This window comes from Ambystoma mexicanum, chromosome 8 (assembly GCF_040938575.1).
Source record: "Ambystoma mexicanum isolate Mex_15411 chromosome 8, UKY_AmexF1_1, whole genome shotgun sequence".
Taxonomy (NCBI): Eukaryota; Metazoa; Chordata; class Amphibia; order Caudata; family Ambystomatidae; genus Ambystoma; species Ambystoma mexicanum.
The window spans coordinates 578,645,224-578,666,261 of NC_090929.1; the positions used below are offsets into that span (position 1 = coordinate 578,645,224).

General features: G+C 47.6%; 1 protein-coding gene across 1 annotated transcript in view; it reads right to left on the bottom strand.

The window, feature by feature from the left end:
* Positions 1-1,558: 1,558 nt before the first annotated feature.
* NPHP4 (nephrocystin 4) overlaps positions 1,559-21,038 on the bottom strand; it is a 1,060,260-nt gene continuing 1,040,780 nt past the window's right edge. Inside the window, exon 29 of the mRNA XM_069610268.1 lies at positions 1,559-2,290. Coding sequence (XP_069466369.1) covers positions 2,150-2,290 — 141 coding nt within the window. The 3' untranslated portion in view covers positions 1,559-2,149. The remainder of the gene's footprint in view (positions 2,291-21,038) is intronic.

The window sequence follows — 21,038 nt, forward strand, 5'->3', positions numbered from 1 at the left end:
GCAAAAGTATTTTAAGTGTACTAATTGGCTATTTTGGGGCGCAATATTTGATTATTGTACTTCTCACTCTCTCCTTGTTTACAGCTTATAGTACACCGAAGGCACATTTCTATATGGACATCACTTATAGATGTTATAAAGTATGTGTCTGCCATCCTGTGCACTTAGAAACTATTTTGTTATGAACATTTAAAAAAAATGTTAAAAAACTTGATAAAAGTGAAAAGGCAACTATACAAGTTGAAAGAAAGAGTGAAGGAAGAGGAAGAAAAACATGCGAGAAAGAAAAAAGAGAAGATTGAAAGAAAGTAAAAGACATACGAAGAAAGAGTTGGAAGAATGAGATGGAAGCAAAGGGAGGACACTGCTGAAAGTCCAGGGAAAGGCTGACAGGTCACATAGAGCTGGCACCGGTACATGCTCGGATCGGCAGTCATCTCCCAGTGGCAAATTTCAAGGATGGTCTTGGCTTCCCCGAATTCTCAGGAGCAGACTTGCTAAATACATTAGCAGTTACAAACAGTACACTGGAAGGTCGGCGTTAAATGTGTGTATTTATACCGGGCTCTGTACCATAAACCTGACTGCTGTCAGCCTCATTAGACACGGCTGCGCACTGGCCCACAGGGAAATCAGATTTTCAGGCAGGTCGGTGGCTGAGGCACAGTCGGTCAGAATCTAAAGTTTCCCATACCCACACCTGACTCAATTTATTTTTGTTTTCGTTTTATCCATATGTTTTAAAAAATATATATATTTTAAAAATCTAAATGAAAATATGTAAAAATATAATAGTATAACGGAAAAATGCATTTGTAAAGGTGTGAAATATAAGTATTACAAGTATTAGTAAATTAGACCACAAGAATTCTGACCGACTGAATAAAAGGAATGAAGTGATGGGTTTAGGGAAAAGAAAATACTATTTGGGAAGAGGTATGTTGTATTGCCATAACATCTGAAAACACGCAAAAACAACCATCGGCAAAGCCAACAGTTTTGGCCTTGGCTCGGCACTGTCGTAATGGCGCTATCTGTCCATCACACTACCTGGGCATCTGGCTGCAGTGCCTGGAAAATTCCTATCTCTTACCTATACACAAGACAAAACAGTTGAACAGATGTAAATCAAATGGCTGAAGGCACACTGGGTTAAGACATTTTTATCACACCAGTAGTGCGTTACAGCCGCAATTAAGCCATTAACTCTCATAAGGCTCCTTGGAAATAATACAAGTGGGCCAAAGTTTGATGCTAGCTCAAAGAGATCCTAGGAGAATGTGTTTTGGGTGGAGAGGGGCAGGTAGTGGATTGGGATGATCACAAGGATTAGCATGGCCTGGGCAGACAGTATGGGTAAATAAACACTCAAACTGTGTCCCTCCTTCCATTCCATCTCTCTCCTATCTTTACTACAATGCAAAAGCTTTGGCATATAGGTGGCGCTTTTAATAGCTAAAACTAAAAAGACAAGTCAAAACTGAAAAAAAGCAACGTAAACAACATATTGTATGTAGCACATGGAATCGACAGTCTAGTAAATAGTAATGAACTGCACTTATTACTAACAAACGTTTATTCAGGGCAATCACAGCAAAATTTTTTAAACAATTTACAAAAAAGTGCAGTGTGCCTTTGGTTGCAGGTAAAAATGTAATCGAACAGTATGATTAAATAACAAATATATAAATATTACACTTAGAAAAATATCACAAACTATTTTAAAACTTGGTGGAAATCATAATTATTGTAAAAAACGTATTTACAGATGACATCATTTACAGTATCAATATAAAAATACAAATGTAAAATTATTTGAGGTCAATTTGCATATTCACACAAACTGCACAAAAACAGGCCAGGGTGCATCCCACAGCAACATTGGCAATTCAACTAGTGTACTGTCCCAGAAACAGCATTGCAATTATAAAAAGCCCATTTGGTTTCACTCCAGACAGGTTAAAAGGGAACCTCTTGTGGAACTGCTCTCCATCATAAAACAAATGACAGCAAAATGAGCTTTGTTATAAAATCCATAAAAGAAGAAAAGGTACAGCTTTTTGCAACATCGTTGGCTTGTTGGATCAGTGGGAGTTTGGTTCCATTGACAGATGGATGACAATCACGGTTCTCTTGTCATTTGTTGTTTTTATGCATAGATGACCTTCACGCAAAATGTTTCCTCATTTTTATCCTCCTGGTCATTGATGTAAATGAGAATTTCCTCCATCCCGGAACTCTGACTTGGTGCAAACCGCAATCCAATAGTGTATGTCTGGCCTCCGCCTATCTGGAAATTCAGTGAAATATAAATGTTATTGAGCAATGTCACTATTCCATCAAACCATAACACATCACACTGGCTTCATAGCCGACTGAAAGAGAAATCAAATCTGCAGGCGTTTTGCCTGTCTGGCGGAAACCAACTTCATGCATCACAGATCAGCGATTTTCAACACTTTCACGATGATCAAATGAACACGATTTCATCACTTTCAGAAGGCAGAACGTATGTGACAGTCAAGCAGACGAAAGCATTATGTTGCGCCAACTATGAAGCTGAAAAATATTCACATAATTGGACTTCTTGACAAATGATGTTTTTCGTCTTCATGAAAAAGAGAAAAGACACTGCACGAAATTCTGCAGTCCAACATTTTAAAAATAAATGTGTAAGACCCTAATACGTGTGGGCATCTTTGTGGGAACCCCCCACTATGAGACCGGAAAAATAGAAACTGTATTGGTAAGGCTGGGAAAATGATTAAATAATTCAGATTGGTAATCATTGTCTCACACGTCCATTGTTGGATTTGCATTTTTAAATTCAATATACACACTGAAGGAGTGCAGGCAGATAAAGTACAATAGCTTTCTTGAAACCAGTTCTAAGTATGATGTCTACTGATAATTCGAACGAGCCAAAGCTATGTTTATTTAACAATAATCCTTTAACAGAAATTAAAACTTATTTTGCCTTAATATATTGTTCACATATGATGTATTCTGACTGGTGTTGGGACTATTATTTTGATATAAACTCAAAGAATCTGAAAATGCTAAGCAGTCCCGCTTGTAGGCTGAGATTAAGGACAGAGGTGAGTTGGTAATAGAACATATGACTTACCTATTAGTAGTGTTATTTCTGATGAATGGTCCTCCCACACATTAATAATCCTTTAACAGAAATTAAAACTTATTTTGCCTTAATATATTGTTCACATATGATGTATTCTGACTGGTGTTGGGACTATTCTTTTGATATAAACTCAAAGAATCTGAAAATGCTAAGCAGTCCCGCTTGTAGGCTGAGATTAAGGACAGAGGTGAGTTGGTAATAGAACAAATTACTTACCTATTAGTAGTGTTATTTCTGATGAATGGTCCTCCCACACATTTTTTAGCTATGATATTTGTATCTGAGCATGGATCATCTTCGGAAGCTTTCCCGCCAGCAGGGAGCGCAACATGGCTCAGCCTGATGCCTTAACATGTCCCGCGCCAGACAGGGCATCGGGGCCAGTTTATATATCAAGGCGCTGTGCCCCATAACCTCAATCCCATTCTTTTTCCCTCGCCCTCTGAAGCAGAGGGTCCACAGCACCAAAGGATTCTAGCTATCCGCTAAGAGAGGCTGGTTGGGAGGGCGATGAGGAATACACGGGAGGGACATCCATCAGAAAGAGCATTACAGAGAGGTTAGTAATTTGTTCTTTTAACGGATTCCTTTCTCCCACAGATTCCCCATGTAAGATAGACCCTCAAAGCAGTGAGTGGATCGGAAGGAGAGCAAGAGGACACCACATAAAACAGAAATCTCCGGAGGACCGCCCGCCGAAATGGGCATCCTGCCCTAGGAGTGAATTGAAGCATTAATGTTTGGCACACGTCTGCAGAGAAGCTTACGTAGCTGATAGGCAAATGTCCAAGACAGGGAGCCTCATCCCGTACACCCCCATCTGTAGGGCAGAGGTGGCAGCCAGACCTCTGGTAGAATGAACCCTGAGATCTTCAAGCACATCCTTCCCTGCCAGATCATAGCATTCTGAGAGGCAGAAAATGATCCACCTTGACTGTTTGGACACAGCCCGGCCAGCATGTGTACTAGCATAGCCCACAAAAAGTTGGTCATCTTTCCTGACGTTTCTCGTCCGAAAGATGAAGTAGCAGAGAGGCTGCACTGGGTCCTGCCAATGGAATCACTACTCTGCCTTGGAAGGATGGGGCAGAGGAAAAAACACTGTGAGATGGATCTTTTGAAAGAGATACAAATTAGAGACCAACTTAAGAAGGAAAGAGGGTTACAATTTCAAAGTCATAGGGAGACGTAACAGACAATGCCTGGAGATCACCCACTCACCTCAGGAAATGATGGCAACCAGGAAAATCACATTGAGGTTGAGAAGTCTAAGAGAACGTGAATGCAGGTGCTCAAACAGAGCTTACCTACAGAAGGTCAACACTAAATTAAAATCCTACGCCAGAATCACAAACTGGCATGGTGGAAACTGATTGCACAATCCCAGCAAAAATTGCAGAACAGTGAAGAAAGAGCTTTGCTCAAGGTTCCTTTTAAAGTCTGAGATAGCGGCATGGTACCCCTTCACATTGACGATCTATATGCCCGTCTGGGCCAAAGACAGCTTCAGGCCTAAATAGCCTTAGTAGAGAGTTTCTTATCTGAGAGAAGCACATTCAGGACATCGTCCGAAAAGCCCCACTCCTTGTATCTCAGCCTCCCAGCAGCAGCCAAGCATGAAGGTTATGGACCTGCCCCTCTGACTGGGAAAGCAGAGCTGCTCTGCTCGGGAGACACCAGATGGGCTTGTCCAGAAACTCTGGGTACCATGTTCTCCGGGTCCAGTCCGGGTGATCAATATTAACGTGGACCCAAATAGTCTCCTGAGTGCCAACTGAATGACAAGGATCGATGGGAACGCATAGTAGAGTTTGAATGTCAAATTGGCCGTCAATGCATTAGCCAGAGCTCCATGCTGAGGAAATTCCCTGAAACCGAACAACTCCTACTTCTTGATCACAGTGGAAACACAGAGGTCCACTTGATGGGTTCCTCAGGGTAAAAATAAATCTCCCCCAGAACCTCCTGGAAAAGCTCCCACTAGTGGAAGGCCAAAGTATGTCTGCTCAAGGCATCCACTTTGACATTCTCCTTTCCAGCAAGGTGAGCCATCATCAGAGACAAGTCATTCTCCAGAGCCCAGAACCAAAGTTGCATTGCTTCTCTGCACAACAGCAAGGACTCTGCACCACATTTTTTGTTGAGGTAGTGCATGGCTATGGTGTTGCCTGTCAGGACCAACACCTCTTTGGCTCGCATAGAAGGAAGGAAAGTAACCAGTGCCAGGAACACATACATTTTCTGGAGTTGAGCACAGTCAGGCTTGCCCTCGTAACCAGGGCCAGCCTGACTGCCCTCAACTCCAGCAAGTTGATGTGCTCCTGAGACTTAGAGGTAGGCCATAGTCCACGCACTGTCAGATCCGACAGGTGAGCACCCCAACCTTTCAGGGACGCATCAGTGATAACCATTATCTGAGGCCAGGGATGCTGAAACAGAATACCCTTCAACAGGTTGTCTCATTGGGACCACCTTTCAAGGTGTTAACAAACTAGACAAGACACCTGCCGTAGATCTGACACGTGCCCTTGAAATTGAGACCACTGGCAATGGAGGAGCCAATGAAGCAACCTCATGTGCATTTGGGCTTGTAGCACCACCAGAAAGCAGGAGGCCATGAGACCAAGCAAGTGAAGGAACGCTGAGGTCGGAACTTGACCCTAGAGTTGTTTGCAACTCAGTCTTTGGGTAGAAATGTCCTGCCCACAGAAGTGTCCAAGAACCCCTCAGAGAGAATGGGATGGCGCAACCTGAGACATTTTGAAGTTCAGAGAAAAACTCAAGATGTGAAACAGACTGCACATTAGGAACAGATGCTCTGATCTGGGGAGAGAGCTCGGATGAGCCAGTTATCCAGGTAGGGAAAGACATGAAAGTCCTCCCTCCTGAGGCAAGCCGCCACCACCACCACCATCACCACCACCATTAGCTTGGTGAAAGCCCTGAGTTCCAAAGAAAGACAGAACGGCAGGACTCCTGTACTTCACATGGACAGGCACACTGAAGTAGGCATCCTGAAGGACCAGTGAAACCAAAAAGTCCTGCAGATCGAGAGCCTGGAGGATATGGGCCAGAGTTACAATCTTGAATTTGTCCTTGTCTAAGTACAGATTCCGTAGCCTCATTTCCAGGATGGGACGCAAGCTCCCGTCTGCCTCCAGAATGATAAAGTTCATTTAGTACCATCCTGAGCTTCATTGAGAGAATGATTACAGTTTGATTGCGCCCTCGTCAGAAGCTGAAAGACTGCCTCTAAAAGGAGAGGTTCTGGAGGCAAGGGAATGTTGGAAGTAGGGTGGTCTGGGGGACGTTGAATGAAAGGGAGACAATAACCCTGATTAACGACCAGAAAGTCCCAATCGTTGGACGTGGTATGGGACCATGCCATGCTGAATTTGGAAATTCTTCCTCCCACCAAGGGACTTGTGGAAGCGGTCCCTTTCAGAAGGGTTTTGCATCTGGTTGGGCGAGGGAACAAGAGTTTGCTGTCTAACTTGGGGAACCTCACCTCTCCCACCTTCTCTCATAGGGGTGAAGTGTCAAAATCTACAACATCTGCTGGATGGGACAGAAGGTTGTGTGACAGCTGCAACCAAAGATTTGGCAGTCACTTTAGAAGATTGGAACCTCAGCAAGTGGTCAGCTTTCGCCCCGAAGAGATGATGCCCATCGAAGGGCATATCCAGGAGCTTCGCCTGTACATCCTATGCAATCCCTGAAGTCCTCATTCAAAAATGTTGCCCAACTACTGTACCAGTAGCCCTAGCACGCCCCACACAGTATCCAGTATCCAGTCCTGATTGCAAAATGTGCCATGAAGATTCCCTGCCATCATGGATAATTGCCTCGAAGCACTCTCTCGCCTCAAGGTGTTTGGCTGCTTCACTCACCACCGACCAAAGGGCAAAAGAAAACTTGGCCAGGGCACTGGAGGCGTTTAGCATTTTGAGGGCGAGGCTGCCTGAGGCAAAAAACCTCCTTTCCCCACACATCCAAGCTCTTGCTTTCCCTGTTTAGAAACAGGGAGGGGAAAGTGGACGTCCACAGGATGGCGGTAGAGGCCTGTACAACCAAGCTCTCAAGGGAGGCATGGATGATAGGAAGGTTGGGTTTGAAAAGGCGGAACAATTCTTTCTTGCTAGTTCCCAATCCACTGCTGGTACAGAGGTAGGTTTCGCCCATCCCCCCAGCATCGGGGCTTCAACTGCTTGCCAGTCCCAACACATTCTCACACTCGCCGTATAACTCCTCAGGGAAGTCCCTTTCCTCTCTTAGATATAGTGGCTCGATCCCATCACCTTACTCATCATATATTTGACATAATGTCTCAAGAGGAAGTCAGGCATACTCTAGAGGAGCCTCGGCACCATCGGTGAGCTAGCATCGAAGAGAAGGGGGCCGTTGCTGGCATCAAAGGTCTGGGCGCTTGAGGGCGAGCATGTCAGCACAGGGGTTGACCTTCGATCATAGGAGTTGGGACCGAGCCCCTAGGTATCTGGTTGTGGTCCTCCGTGGGAACACTTCCGGCATGTTCAGGTGTGATGGACCCTGATGTTGCTGATGGTTGGAAACAGTACCTGTGGAGCCACTTCAGGGGAGTCCTTGGAGCTATGGCTCCTCTTCCTTGAAGAGGAAGAAGATAGGTGGTGTGAAGAACTGCTTGGTGAGCGGGAACTCTTGCAGTACTTCTTTTTTCTCCTTTCGGGCTGTGGATCTGCCTTTTGACCGCTGCTCAAAGCCCTTTGATCTCGACCGAGAGATCTTCTCTTTGACCTTTTCCCTGTGGAAAACACTGAAACTTTTAGCCACCCACTCCGGAGATCCTTCAGGTGCATGGACTGTCATGATTCACATTCATGGGGGTCGTGTTCCTCCCCCATGCAGTATAGAAACATCCTGTGGGTGTCTGAGACCAATATCTGCCTGCTGCAATCCGCACATGGCTTGAAGCTAGACACCTTTGCAGTATTAGGCATTTTAATGCAAAAATTAAGTACCAAACAGAAGGAACATAGTAAGCAGAAAAGAAGAACTGAGGTCATAGGGCATGATGCCTCAATAGATACTGGACCGGACGTCATGTTCACTGCAGGGCGTGGGGAGGCATTGGGCAGAGCTCACGCAGAGCTGTGCTGTGTCCCCTCATGGCAGAAACGTTTCCGAAAATCAGCTGAATTGAAATACAAATATTATAGATGAGAAATCCATAGAAGGAATAAATCCTTTAGAAGTAGTGCTTCTCAAATTGCCCCTTTTGATTCTCCTTCATCAACATAAGAAGATACGTTGATCTCCTTCGTTCTGCCACCATTGGAGGTTGTTTGCAGCTCTCCTTGTGTTTGTTTGAAAAAGTGTCCTGCCTGGGGTTGGGGGAAGCAGTGTTAACAGGAGGCGGGTGATGCCACCCACTGTGTGATGCTTGGATCAGAGCGGGTATATGGGAATCCCCCGGAACAACCCCACCATATCACTGGCCTGAGGCAGGGGACTATCACCAGCAGTACCACTCAATTCTCCCAGACCTTTAAGGGCTGCTCAGTTGCTGCAAGTAAGTGAATGACTGAGAGACCCTAGAGGATTGTGATGAAGTTCTCTACCTGACTTTGAGAGTAAGGAATGGGGTGACCATGCAAGCTGGGTACAGCCACCTGTTAAGTGATGCAGCATGAAATGGGCTTGTCTCCAAGCATCAAAGTTTTGTCCCTTCAAAGGACTCAAAGATGAAGACCAAATACTTAGAAGTCCAGTGATCTCTGATCAGCTACCGCAGGGGCACGTACCTTACAGCAATGAGTAATTCAAGTAGAAGATGCAAACAAACCAAGCGCATTTAACAAATATTTCCAACGCAACTGAGAATGGTCCGAAAGAGGACGTCTGAGCACACAGGGACAGCCTTCTGTAAAAGGGAAGGTATTGGTCAAAAGGAGGTGGCTGTCTGGAGGGGACAGAGGTAGAAAGAACTGGGTATTGTGGAGGCAAGGGAGGCTGAGAGGAGGGTGGTGGTGTGGAGGAATCTGGGTTAGAGGAGAGAAGGTGGACTTGGAAGACAGGAGGTGACTTGGAGAGGAGGTCATTTATGAGAGGGGAGAGGAGGTTGGAAATATCATGCTTAAGGGGCAGAGGGAGGACAGGTGGATAGATAAAAGGAGGAGGCATTGAGTAATCAGGAGGCGGTAGAGATAGAAGATGGAAGGGGATCAGGAGGAAGTGGTGAGACAACAGGAGGAAGGGGAAGGTGACATAACAGAAGGCTGAAGAAGGGTGTCATTAGGAGGGTGTGGTGAAAGATAAGGCAGAAGAAGCAGAAAGACATCCACGAGAAAAGATGGTCCCGGACCAGGATGAGGAGGTGGTGGCGAAACAGTAGTAGAGGAGCAATAGCCTGGCAAGGTGGAGGTACACTTTACACCTGGGGGATCATAGTTGTGGATGAGAGGAGGTACAAGCACATGATGAGGCAGTAACATGAGTTAGGTGTGAGGGACTGTATATCTGCAGAAGGAACAGGAGAATAGTGGAGAGTGTCTGAGGAAAATAAGGAAGAGTGTAGACGAGTAGGTTCAAGGGGATACTTAGGAGGAGGAGGAGATTAGGAGATCACCAGGAAGAGAGGAGATACAAGGACGCTGGAGGAGACATTCAGGAGAAAAGGTGTACAAATGATGGGGAGGAGCAGGGGGGAAAGTGAAGGAGGTTGTGGAAGATAATAAGGAGAACAAAACATGAGGAGGTAAACACAATGTGTTACACGTGTGTGCCTGGGAAATGTGGTAAGAGCATGTGGCGAAGTGTTGATAAGGTACAGAAGGAAAGGCAGGTTAGAGAGGAGAGGACAGAAGCTACAATATACAGTATAATATAGTAATAAGGTTTTAGGGAGGGGTGTAGCATTGAAACTACAACCTTGCACATAATTGATGATGTGTTAAAAGCTTTAGATGATGGGGATGAATGCTTCTGGTCCTGTTAGATCTAGCCGCTGTGTTTGACACGCTAAACCATGAGACAGTACGTGCTATACTCCAACACTGAATGGGGATAGGTGGAGAGGTGCTGGATTGCTTCTGTTCCTTCCTGACCGCAACAGCAGGCACAATCATTTGGTCAAAAGCACTCAAATTCTCTTACGGTACCATACAGTGTTCCCCACGGCTCCATTTCAACAGCAATTTTATTCAACCTGCATATGGAATCTTTGGGCCTCATCATGAGTTTGGAGGTATACGTTAAACAATGGCCGAATTAGCCCCAGCGCTAATTCCGCTGGCAGAATTACTGCCAAGAGCAAAAACAATATTTCTGCTGTATTACAAGTTGAAATACCGTTGAAAATTGGCAGTAATTTAGCAGAAAACACAGTGCAGTTAACTCCACCTAAAAGGTGGAGGTAAATGCATACAAGTGATGGAAACAAGTCACACGTGCAACTCAATACAATCTGAAAGACAATAAAAGGCCTGCACCTGACCCAAACTCACTTCCCAACACCATGCTGTCGTGAACGGGGACACGTTCTTCCTGCTCCACATTGAGCTGCACAGGCGTGGAGAGCAGCACAGGACACAGTGAGGAGGAGCAGACACTATGCAAGGCGAGGGCACATTCCCCGGGTCAGATTCTCACCGTGGACATTACTGACATCCAGCTGATTACCCTGCACCGGCTGAAGACGGTGACCATAGTAGAGCTGCTCGTCCTGATCCAGGACGACATACAGACCAGGATTTACATCAGAACTGCATTACCCCTGCTGCTGAAGCTTGTGTCGGTCCTACATTTCCTTGCTACCGGCACCTTCCAGCACACTGTGGACATGCTGCATGGCATGTCCCAGCCCAAATTCTTATTTGTGCTTTTGCAGGTGCTGGACGCACTCCTGCGTCATGCCTCCCGGCATATCTCCCTGTGCACCACCCGGCACAGATAAATGGCACAAATGCACATATATACACAGCAGCCCACCTGCCCAGCGTAATAGCTGCTCTGGACTGCACCCATGTGGTGTTGGTCACCTCCCAGGCATCAATAGAGTTATACCTCTCCCGGAAGCAACATCACTCAATGAATGTCCAGGCCACTTGTGATGCTGACCTCGTGATCAGACGCTTCTGTGCCCACTTCCCTGGTTCCAGCACAATGCCATGGTACTGTGGAACAGCACACCATCTGCATACGTGGAGAGCCACAAAGGCCAAGGGACATGGATACTGGGTGAGTACAAGTGCTATCACATAAACTGATCTTGCAGCACCAGTGAAATGCCATGTGGAGGCAGGGGGTGGCCTTACCACAAATAAACAATGCATGCCCGGTAAAGGACCTGTGCATGCAGGCCTTGACCTCACACCCAGCACATGACAGCCACCAACCCACACGACTAGGACATGCAGGACAATTCAGTAGTATGTCGGCAATGCATATTGCCCCAACAGGCAAGCAATACACACAGACAGGACTGCAGGAACCACAGTGCAAATGAACACATCCCTACACATCAAATTTCACAGTTCAACACTGCGCAAAGACAATGCGACACTGGCAGAGAGTTTCCATGTACTTGGGTTACCATGTATGTGAAGCCATAATGGAATGAAGTCAGGCACCACAAACCTGCATAAGTACAGCTTATCACCCATCAGGACACATGCATGATAGCAACACACATGCCCAACACAGGCAACATGCATGCTGTAAGCTCTGTGTATGGTGTAACACTATAATGCATATGTTCCCCCATAGAAACTTACTCTACCATTCAAGTACTGTGATGAAAAATCATGTTGTACAACAATTCATGAAAAATGCATGCAGAGTGACCATCAACATGCCCTTTAAAAGGCAACACATCCACAATGCACTGTGACTGACACTTGTGATCTTTGCCCTGTCAGGTGACTCTGGATACCCCCAGCTACCATGGCTAATGACACCTGTGCGCAATCCACATACGCTACAGGAGGTGGGCTACAATGAGGCACACTTCAGGACCAGGCTGTGCATATAGCTGACCTTTGGCCTGCTCAGGGGTCGTTTTCAGTGTATACACCGGACTGGAGGGGCTTTGATGTACATGCCAGAGAAGACTGGATTTCTTACCTGTGCCATGCTGCACAACATCTGCTGCAGGCTATATGTTCCCGTGCCCCAGAAGACAACAACTCACTACCTGCAGATGCGGTGCTGCCAAACAGTGAGTGGGAGGAGGGAAGGGATGGTTGTCTGGTGTGGCAAGAACTAATAGACAATTATTTCTAATCACATTGATAATCACATGCTGCTCACCTTTGTATATAGCCACGTATTGAGTAAATCTCAAACAGACAATGAGTAATGTCCTAGCATTGCTTCCAGTGTACTAGTGATGAATACATAAGTGTGATAAAAGACATGCCCAACACACTCTCCCCACCGTCCCCCAACACCCAGCCCCGACAAACCCCCCCCACCCACCTCCCCCTATGCAACACCCATAATCACCCAACTCCCCTGTGTGCGCAGAAAAAAGGTGCAATGCAGTGTGTCACTCATTTGCTTGGCCTCTTACCCTGGCCAGGCAGCTCTGGCTATGGGCGGGCCACATTCCTCAGGGGGTGGCGCTGTGGACTGCCCACAGCAGATCCCTTCGTGGGGGTCAGTTTGGTGGACTGGTCAGACTCTGGCGCCTAGATGTGCTGGAGCATCAGGAGCATGCTGGCCTGCACTAACTCAGCGAAGGCTGATATGCCCTCTGTTAGCTCTCTCACCCTCTGTCCCACCACATTCAGGGCGGCAGTTGCCAATGACGATTGTCTTCGCTTCCGCTCCAAGAACCTCATAGTCATCTGTAAGGCAACCTGAAAATAGTTACGGATTGCCTGCAGGTGCTGGACTCGAGTATCTGCAAGTGTCTCCATGTTCACCTGTCACTGCTCCATCGTGTCCAGCCTCCTCCATATTGCCTCAAGAGAATGATATGATATGGCATTCATAACACGCCTGTACACATGTATTTCTAGGCGCGACAAAACAAGGAGGGGGAAACAAATGGAGGACAAAACAACGATCTTACTAAGCCTTGGGTTATTCAGATCGCGCAAGAGCAGGGAAGGGGGAGGGGGAAAAGTTCTGAGGGTAAGGGGAGGATGGAGAAGTGCGGGACAAAGGAGAAAAAACAAGAGTGAAGCCAACGGGTGGCAAGTGTGGGTACTCATAAGTGCAGCCAACGGGTGGCAAATAAGTGCAGGAGAGGGGACTCTAGGGTTACAGATACAGACCACAAGTGCAGAGGAGCCAAGAGGCAGTGCAAGATTGCAGCTGGACAGGCAGGGACCTGGGCCCGAATTCAGAGGGTGACCAGCTGACCAGTGCATGGAACAGACAGGTGATCAGCAAGGGAGAGGAAGAGAGAAGGCAGAAGCAAAGAGAAAGGTCTTGAGTTGCTTCCGGAACGGAAGATGGTTCTGCTCAAGTTTCTGAGAGGCAGGGAGGCTGTTCCAGAGGAAGGCCCCAGCCGAAGAAAGAGATCTGTCCCCAAATCTTTGCTTGGAAAAGTGACTGACCCTCAGAGAGTTGGAGGTGGAAGAGCGGAAAGCTGAAGAAGGCAGATATTTAGGAAGAGGGAGTTGGAGGTAGTGTGGTCCCAGGCCCCAGAAAGCCTTGTAAACAATGCAAAGGGTCTTGAACTTGATCCTTGCCACCACTGGGAGCCAGTGAAGGGATTTCAGAGCTGGAGAGATACGATCCCTGGGCTTGAGGCCAAGGACAAGTCTTGCAGTCCTGTTCTGGATGAGTTGTAGAGGAGGGAGAGTAGAGGCAGGACGTTTTAGAAAGAGGTTGTTGCAGTACTCCAGCCTAGAAAGAACCAGAGATCTGGAGACAGTAAGCTTCTGGGGGAAAGTGAGGAAGGGAAGAGGAGGTGCAGCTGATAGTTGGACTTCGTAGAGACATCGGAGATGTGAGGGGAGAAGGAGAGTGTGGAGTCGAAGATGACCCTCGGGTTCTTAGCCTAACAGGTAGGAGAAGGAAGAGGGTCCAGGGTGGGCAGCCAGAGAGTGACAGGAAAGGAGGGTGCAGGTGTTCCAATGAGGAGGATCTCAGTCTTACTGGCATTAAGGCAGGGATCACTGGCGGCACACGACTTCTGAATTGCAGAAAGACAGTCAGGAATGAGAGAAGGACTAGAGGCGGCTGAGGGGAGCCTGAAAGAGAGCCGAGTGTCATCCGCATAGCACTGGAAGTTGGAACATAGGGTGGCTATGCGGCGGGCAGGAGATGCCAGGTATTGGGTGAACAGCCAGAGAGATAGATTTGACCCCTGTGGACTCCAAAATGTAGAGAGAGAGTGGAGAGGAAGGGCCTCAGTTGGACCTGGGAGGGTCAATCAGTGAGGTGAGGAAGGAGGTCAGCCAGGCCAGGGCCTGATCAGTGATACCCAGGTTATCACAGAGCCGGTGGAGCAGGATGGCATGGTTAACCGTATTGAAAGTAGAGGAAAGTTCGAGGAGGAATGAGGACAGATGGAAGGTTAGAATCGAGGTTTGAGAGCAGGTCTTCACAGATGTTCAGGATAGCAGTTTCCGTGCTTCTGGCTGCTCTGAAGCCAGACTGATGGTCATGGAGACAACCAACAGCTTCTGTGTGAAGGTTGAGCTGGGAGAGGGGCAGCTTTTCCCAGAGTTTGTCCAGGAAAGGGGTCATGGAGATCGGGCAACAGTTGGCCGGACAGTGGGACCAGCAGAAGGTTTCTTAAGTAGCGGGTGCACATGGCAGTGCTTCAGAGGGGTGGGGAAGGTTCGAGTGGCGAAAGAGTGATTGCACAAATCAGCCAAGGCTGGAGCGAGGGTGTCAATGTGGTCCTTGATGGTTTTGGAAGAACAGGGAAGAACCTGCTTTGACGAGACTTTCATAGATCGAATTTGTCTAGAAACATGATCAGGGTTGAACAAATGAAAGGAGGAGAAAGGAGGCGAGGTGGCCGCAGGAGGGCCAGGAACGGAGGAGGAGGATGGAGAGCAGGAGAGGGTGGAAAGGATGTCCTGTTTTTTACTGATGAAATGAGAAGCCAGGGTTATGCAGAAGCAGAGGGTCTGGGAGGGGACAGGAGAAGTAGACACTCCAGCAGGATTGGCCAGCTCCTTGCAGATTTTAAAGAGATCGGCCAAGTTGTTACATGCCGCAGAGACGTGGGCTTGGATGTGCGCTCTCTTCTTAGCAAGGACAGAGAGTCTGTATTGCCTTTGGAGAAGGCGGCAGGCCAGTTTGCCCGCCACTTCTTCTCAGCAACCCTACACTTGCGTGTAAGGGTGATGAAGTCTGAGTAGTACCAAGAGTTGCATTTGGATTTGGGCTTCAGGCGGATCCTCATGACAGGGGCAAGAACATCAAGCGTGCCAAAGATAGAGCATTGAAGGTTAGAAAGGGCTGTCAGATTGTGAGTCAGCTAAAGGTGCAGAACGACGAGAGAAACTGACGTCGAAAGCCTCAACTGACCCACGCTTCATGGGTCGGATGACTGAGAAGGTGGGTGGCAGAGCTGGGGTAGAGAGAGCGAGATCAGAAGAAAGGAAAAAGTGATTACTCCAGGAGAGAGGAGTGGTGAGAGGGTTAGAGAGAGGGTATGAGGGGATCAAAACATCCAAGATGTACCCTGCAGAGTGAGTCGGGCCAGAAGGGTGAATAGAGAGAGAGAGAGCGAGAGTCACAGAGGTTGCGAAAGAGTCCATAAGAAGGACAGGAAGCATGCAGGTGGACGTTGAGGTGGCCACAGTGAAAGAGAGGGCAGGAGAGAGAGAGAGAGCCTGCAGACCAGGCATTCAAAGGAGGAGGTGTCCTGCATAGGAATGATAGAGGCAGGGATCCACTCCGGGAAGATCAATGCTACAACCCACTGAGACGGTTGGTTATAGGCATGGAGAGGATCTTGTAGCCATCAGTGAGGAGAGTATCAAAACTTGGCCGTGAACCACATCTCAGTCAGATTGAGAACATCCAGGTTGAGATCTTCAAGGAGACGGCAGATGTCAGAGGAGTGTTTGACAGCTGAGCGAGAGTTTAGAGTGGCAATGTGGTGTAGGTTGCCATCCTTGAACGACTTCCGTGGTGGGGTACCGGTCTGGGGAACAACATGAGGAAGTGTAGAAGGAGCCCGAGGATGGGCAGAGGAGGAAAAGGGCGCTCTGTGCAATTGGTGGAGGGCTATGGGCAGGGCTGGGGCTGAAGCAGGGGGACCCGGAATCCCTGCCCCTGCGCCCCCCACTTGCATCAATATTGCCTTCTGATTGCAGGTTACGCTGGATATGCACCTGGTCATCTGGCCCAGGCGATGGGCCACATGGGTGAGTGAAGGTGCAGCTCGAAGTGCACCGGTCGCAGCATCTGGCTCCCCTGATACAACCATAGGGGTCAGTTGTGGACTAGCAGATGGAGCTGGCATGGCACTGCTGGGCCTTGGTGCCTCGCTCCTACCCGTAATCATGCTTTTCCCATTGCTGGTTGATGCAGGGGTGGTAGTTGTTGTCGTCCCACTGGTGGATGTGCAATGCGAGGTAGAGGGGCCTGCATCCTCCTCCAGAGTTGACTGTGAACCTGTTGGGTGGACAACGACATGCTGTAAGCCATCATGCATACTTGTACGTGGACTTGCATGACACTCATGCTACATGGTAGAAGGTCATAATACACACATGTGGTCTGATGGGTAGAGTCGATTGCAGGCCAATGCATATGGTTCCTGCAAGGTGGGCGGAGTGTCTGCTGAGGGTGTACACCACTATGGCATGGGCACTATTTGCCTGTTGGGCTGCCGATGTGGCCTGTAAATGTGGTTGTGCTAGGGGTTCACTTTGGCACTTTGCTTTTTTTCCCAGCACATGTGGGTGTTTGCTCATAGTTGCATGGGCTTGCATGCTAATTCATACTACAATGCATGGTGTGCACAGTTTCCCACCTTCCCTTGGTGTCATTGGCTTTGGGTTCATTGACATGTGGTTGCATATTCCATTGTCCACTGGGCCCATCTATGCTGAGGCACGCATGCATGGTATGGTAATTTGGCCAGTGCACTGTCATGGGAGAGGGGAGATTCATACTCACCAGCTTTACCTTGCTGTTGGCTCCAACCTTGGCACTCCCAACACCCTCCATGTGGAAGATGCTGCTGGCCTTCTCCTCACGTGGGGCAGGATAAGGGAGTACACAGTGCTGCCTCCTGTGGTAGTTGTCTCCCACCGTTTTTCCCAGGAGGCTGGAGACCCTGGCCTTGAGGTCATTCCACCTTTTTCTGCAGTCCTTGCTGTTCGGTGGGATTGTGCTCATTGCCGTGACCTTGTCACGGATGCTGGCCAAGACGGCAGCCTTCCTCTGGCCAGATGTTTATCTATGCCTAGAGCCAGAGAGCTCTTTGTCATGTGCCACTACCTCATCGGTGAGTACCTGCAGTTCTGCCTCACTGAATTATTGTTTCCCAAGATGAATATATTGGATTACTCATCAAAATAACATCAACGCCCAAGTCAAACTTATTTCTAATCATACAATTCCGTTATCAGACATCATACAACCTCTCAAGGATCACTCTGTCTTCTCCTTCAGCTCAGTCTCTGTAGAAACTGTTATTGAGATAGTTTCTCAGCTCAAAACCACCTCATGTAAAGGAGATGTATTTCCTGCCACACTGTTTAAAGAATACATCTATACCCTCGCCCCCTGGGTGACTACCTTTATCAACTGGTCTTTTCATGAGTCACTCGTACCTGAAAATATAAAGGAAGCGTGGGTTACCCCTTTGCTTAAAAAGGAAAATCAAGATCCAGCAGAGGCTGGTAACTATCGGCCGATTACAAATGTTCCCTTTATCTTGAAGATTCTGGATAAAATTGCTTATAATCAATATCAGATGTTTGTTGAGGAACATGATATTTTAGCAACACAACAGTCTGGATTCCGGCCCAATCATGGAACCGAGATGGCATTGCTAGATTTAAAATCCCATATTGCTGGTATTGTCGATGAGGGCAATACAGCCTTGCTGCTGCTTCTGGATCTGTCCGCCGCATTTGATCTTGTTGATCACCAACTTTTGGCGGACAGGTTAACATCAGTTGGCAAATGCACGAAAGAAGCAACGACCTGGTTCAAATCTTTCCTAGGCCCACGAAATATTAGAGTAACTAAAAACAATGCCTTCTCTATTGCCTCTATCCTACTATGTGGTGTCCCTCAGGGGTCGTGCTTATCGCCCCTTCTCTTTAATATATACTCACGTCTTCTCTGTGTTCTTCTGTCGGCCATGGGCATATATTTTGCCAAATATGCCGACGACACGCAGATAGTCATCAAACTTACAGGCGAGTATCAAAAAGATCTTGAGTGTATTAACCACATCTTTAGGGAAATTCAGAATTGGATGGCCTTGAACTCATTGGCCCTCAAAAATGCTAAAACCGAGTTGCTCATCTTGGGCACTCAGCAGCGGCTAAAGAATCTAGATGTGAAATATGATAACTTTTTGATTGGTCAGCACGTTATTCACGTATCAAAAAATGTAAAAACTCTTGCGGTCTATTTTGACCCTCAGCTGTCTCTTTCACCTGGCAGACCAATTACCTCAAGTCCTCATGCTACTTTTACATCCAACTCCTATGGCAGATTCGTCCTTATCTGTCCAGAGAAAATCTTGCACTGATAGCAGCTGCAATTGTGAACTGCAAGCTGGATTACTGTAACAGTCTTTTGATTGGTACATCTCAGACAAATCTTAGAACATTACAGGTTATCCAGAACAGCACTGTGCGAGCTGTGCTTGGACTTGGGCGCAATATGCATGTTTCTGAAGCAAGGCGCAGCCTGCATTGGCTGCCTGTCCAACAACGACTGCATCACAAGGGGCTGTCTATCGTGCATAAATGTTTGCATGGTAAGGCCCCTTCATACCTCAAGACCAGGCTAAAAAAGAAACCTGTTGGTCGTTTATTACGATCCAACGGCAATATTTCTTTGTTCCAACCCATGTCTGTGCTGAAGGGGTTTGGAGGAGCCAGTTTCAATTCCTGGGCTCCTACCCTATGGAATTCCATGCCAAAACATCTGGCTAATATCAGCTCAGTAACTGTTTTCAAGAAACAACTGAAAACTTTTTTGTTTGACCTAGGCCATGGGTAAGGTCTCCTCTCCTCTTGTTACTGACACTATCCTCATTGTGTCTGCTCTATAACATCTTATGACTCCTTGTCTTCTTGTAGAGTACGGCTGGATTCTACCATTTGCGTTGTCCTCTTCATATTCTATGTTCTCTGTTCTCTGTTGTCTGTTTCTTTTTCTCCTGTGTGCGGCCTGAGGCCTTAGAGTTAGTGGCGCAATACAAGAACACAGATAGATAGATAGAATATCAAGCACTTTCCCTTTGTCCTGAGACATGTTTTCTCTCCCTTCTGGGTCCAGTCGGCAAATCGCTGAATGGGGGATTCGGAGTGGGTTTGATTTTTCAAGATGGCCACTGCCATGCTGCCCATTTCGGCGATGATGCTATTTCCACCGGTAATAATTACAGCGGCAGAATTTGCACCAAATGTATCGGTGGCAATGGTAATTCTGCCGATTCCCGCAGAATTACTGTCCGACACTCATTTTCAGGGGTAATTCCGCTGGACGGAATTACCATTACCGCCAATGGTGTGTGTGCGTTCCTTCCAAGTTGTAATATGGAAGTAATTCCACCGCACAAAAAGGTGGTAACAGTAATTCCGAGGAGCGAGAATTACCTGTTACGCTCACCTGGTATCCACAGGGACGCCACCCAGCCAGGTTACTCGCTGGCATGCTTCTCAGCTCTGCCCAGATGTGGTCTGCGGGGTAAGTTCTGCCTGGTGGTAGAATTAGGCGTTGTCATGAACTTCAGAACACGCCCCTTTTGGACCTCCTGGTCCTTGTCTCAACGGGGCTTGCATTCTCTAATACTCTCAACATGGTCGCCCAGCGCTAAGACCCTTTCTTGCTCCATGCGCTGGACGTAGTACTCTATTTATAGACCACACCTTCCGCAGCTCCGTGCGTATCAATGCTATTGCAAGTAGCCATCATACGTGTGATCCATAGCTCGCAGTATTCTTTCTCTGTCCTTGTGCACCTACCCGCTCGTTGCCCCTTCCTTTCTTCCTGTTTCCTGGACTCGTGTGCTAGTTGCACTCATCCTAGATTCTTGGATTCCTGGATTCCGCGTTCCCGGAACTGAACGCGCCCTGGAGTCGGAAGAGACTCGAGCAGCCTTAGTTAAAACCAGGACCGTCCGCAAGAAGGCAGCGACCAAGCACTCCATCAAAGAACGGACCCAGGTGAGAAGGGGGGAACTCCTTGACAGTTTGAGACGCCACCCGACCAAACTTGATAACGGCACGGAGGTCGCCGTTCAGGACCTTATGCAAGGCATGCAGGAACTTTCAACCGAGGTCTAAAACCGAAAGGCGGAAAACGCTGCACTCAAACAATTGGTCCTATCCCGGGATACTGCCACTAAAGAAGGGGTCCTGTTGGGTGGCATTGTTGACAAATATGATGGTTCGGCAAAAACCCTTCGCGGATTCCTGGATTCATGCCTGGTCCACTTTACGTTCAAGCCCTTTACTTTTCGATTCCCAGGGCTAAAGTGGGTTTCATTATATCCCACCTTTCCTGCAATGCTTTGACCTGGGCTACACCCCTCGTTAACTCCGGCGATGCCCTCCTGGATGATTATGAGGGGTTCATACAGGCCTTTAAAAACATGTTTGCCCGTCCTGAGCAGGTCTATAGTGCCCATGAACGTTTGTTAGACTTTCAACAGGGTTCCCAGGATATGCTCACTTATGTTACCCGATTTAAACAATTGGCCAAGGAAGCCGATTGGTCCTCTGAGGCGAGTTTCACCCTGTTCAGGAGAGGACTG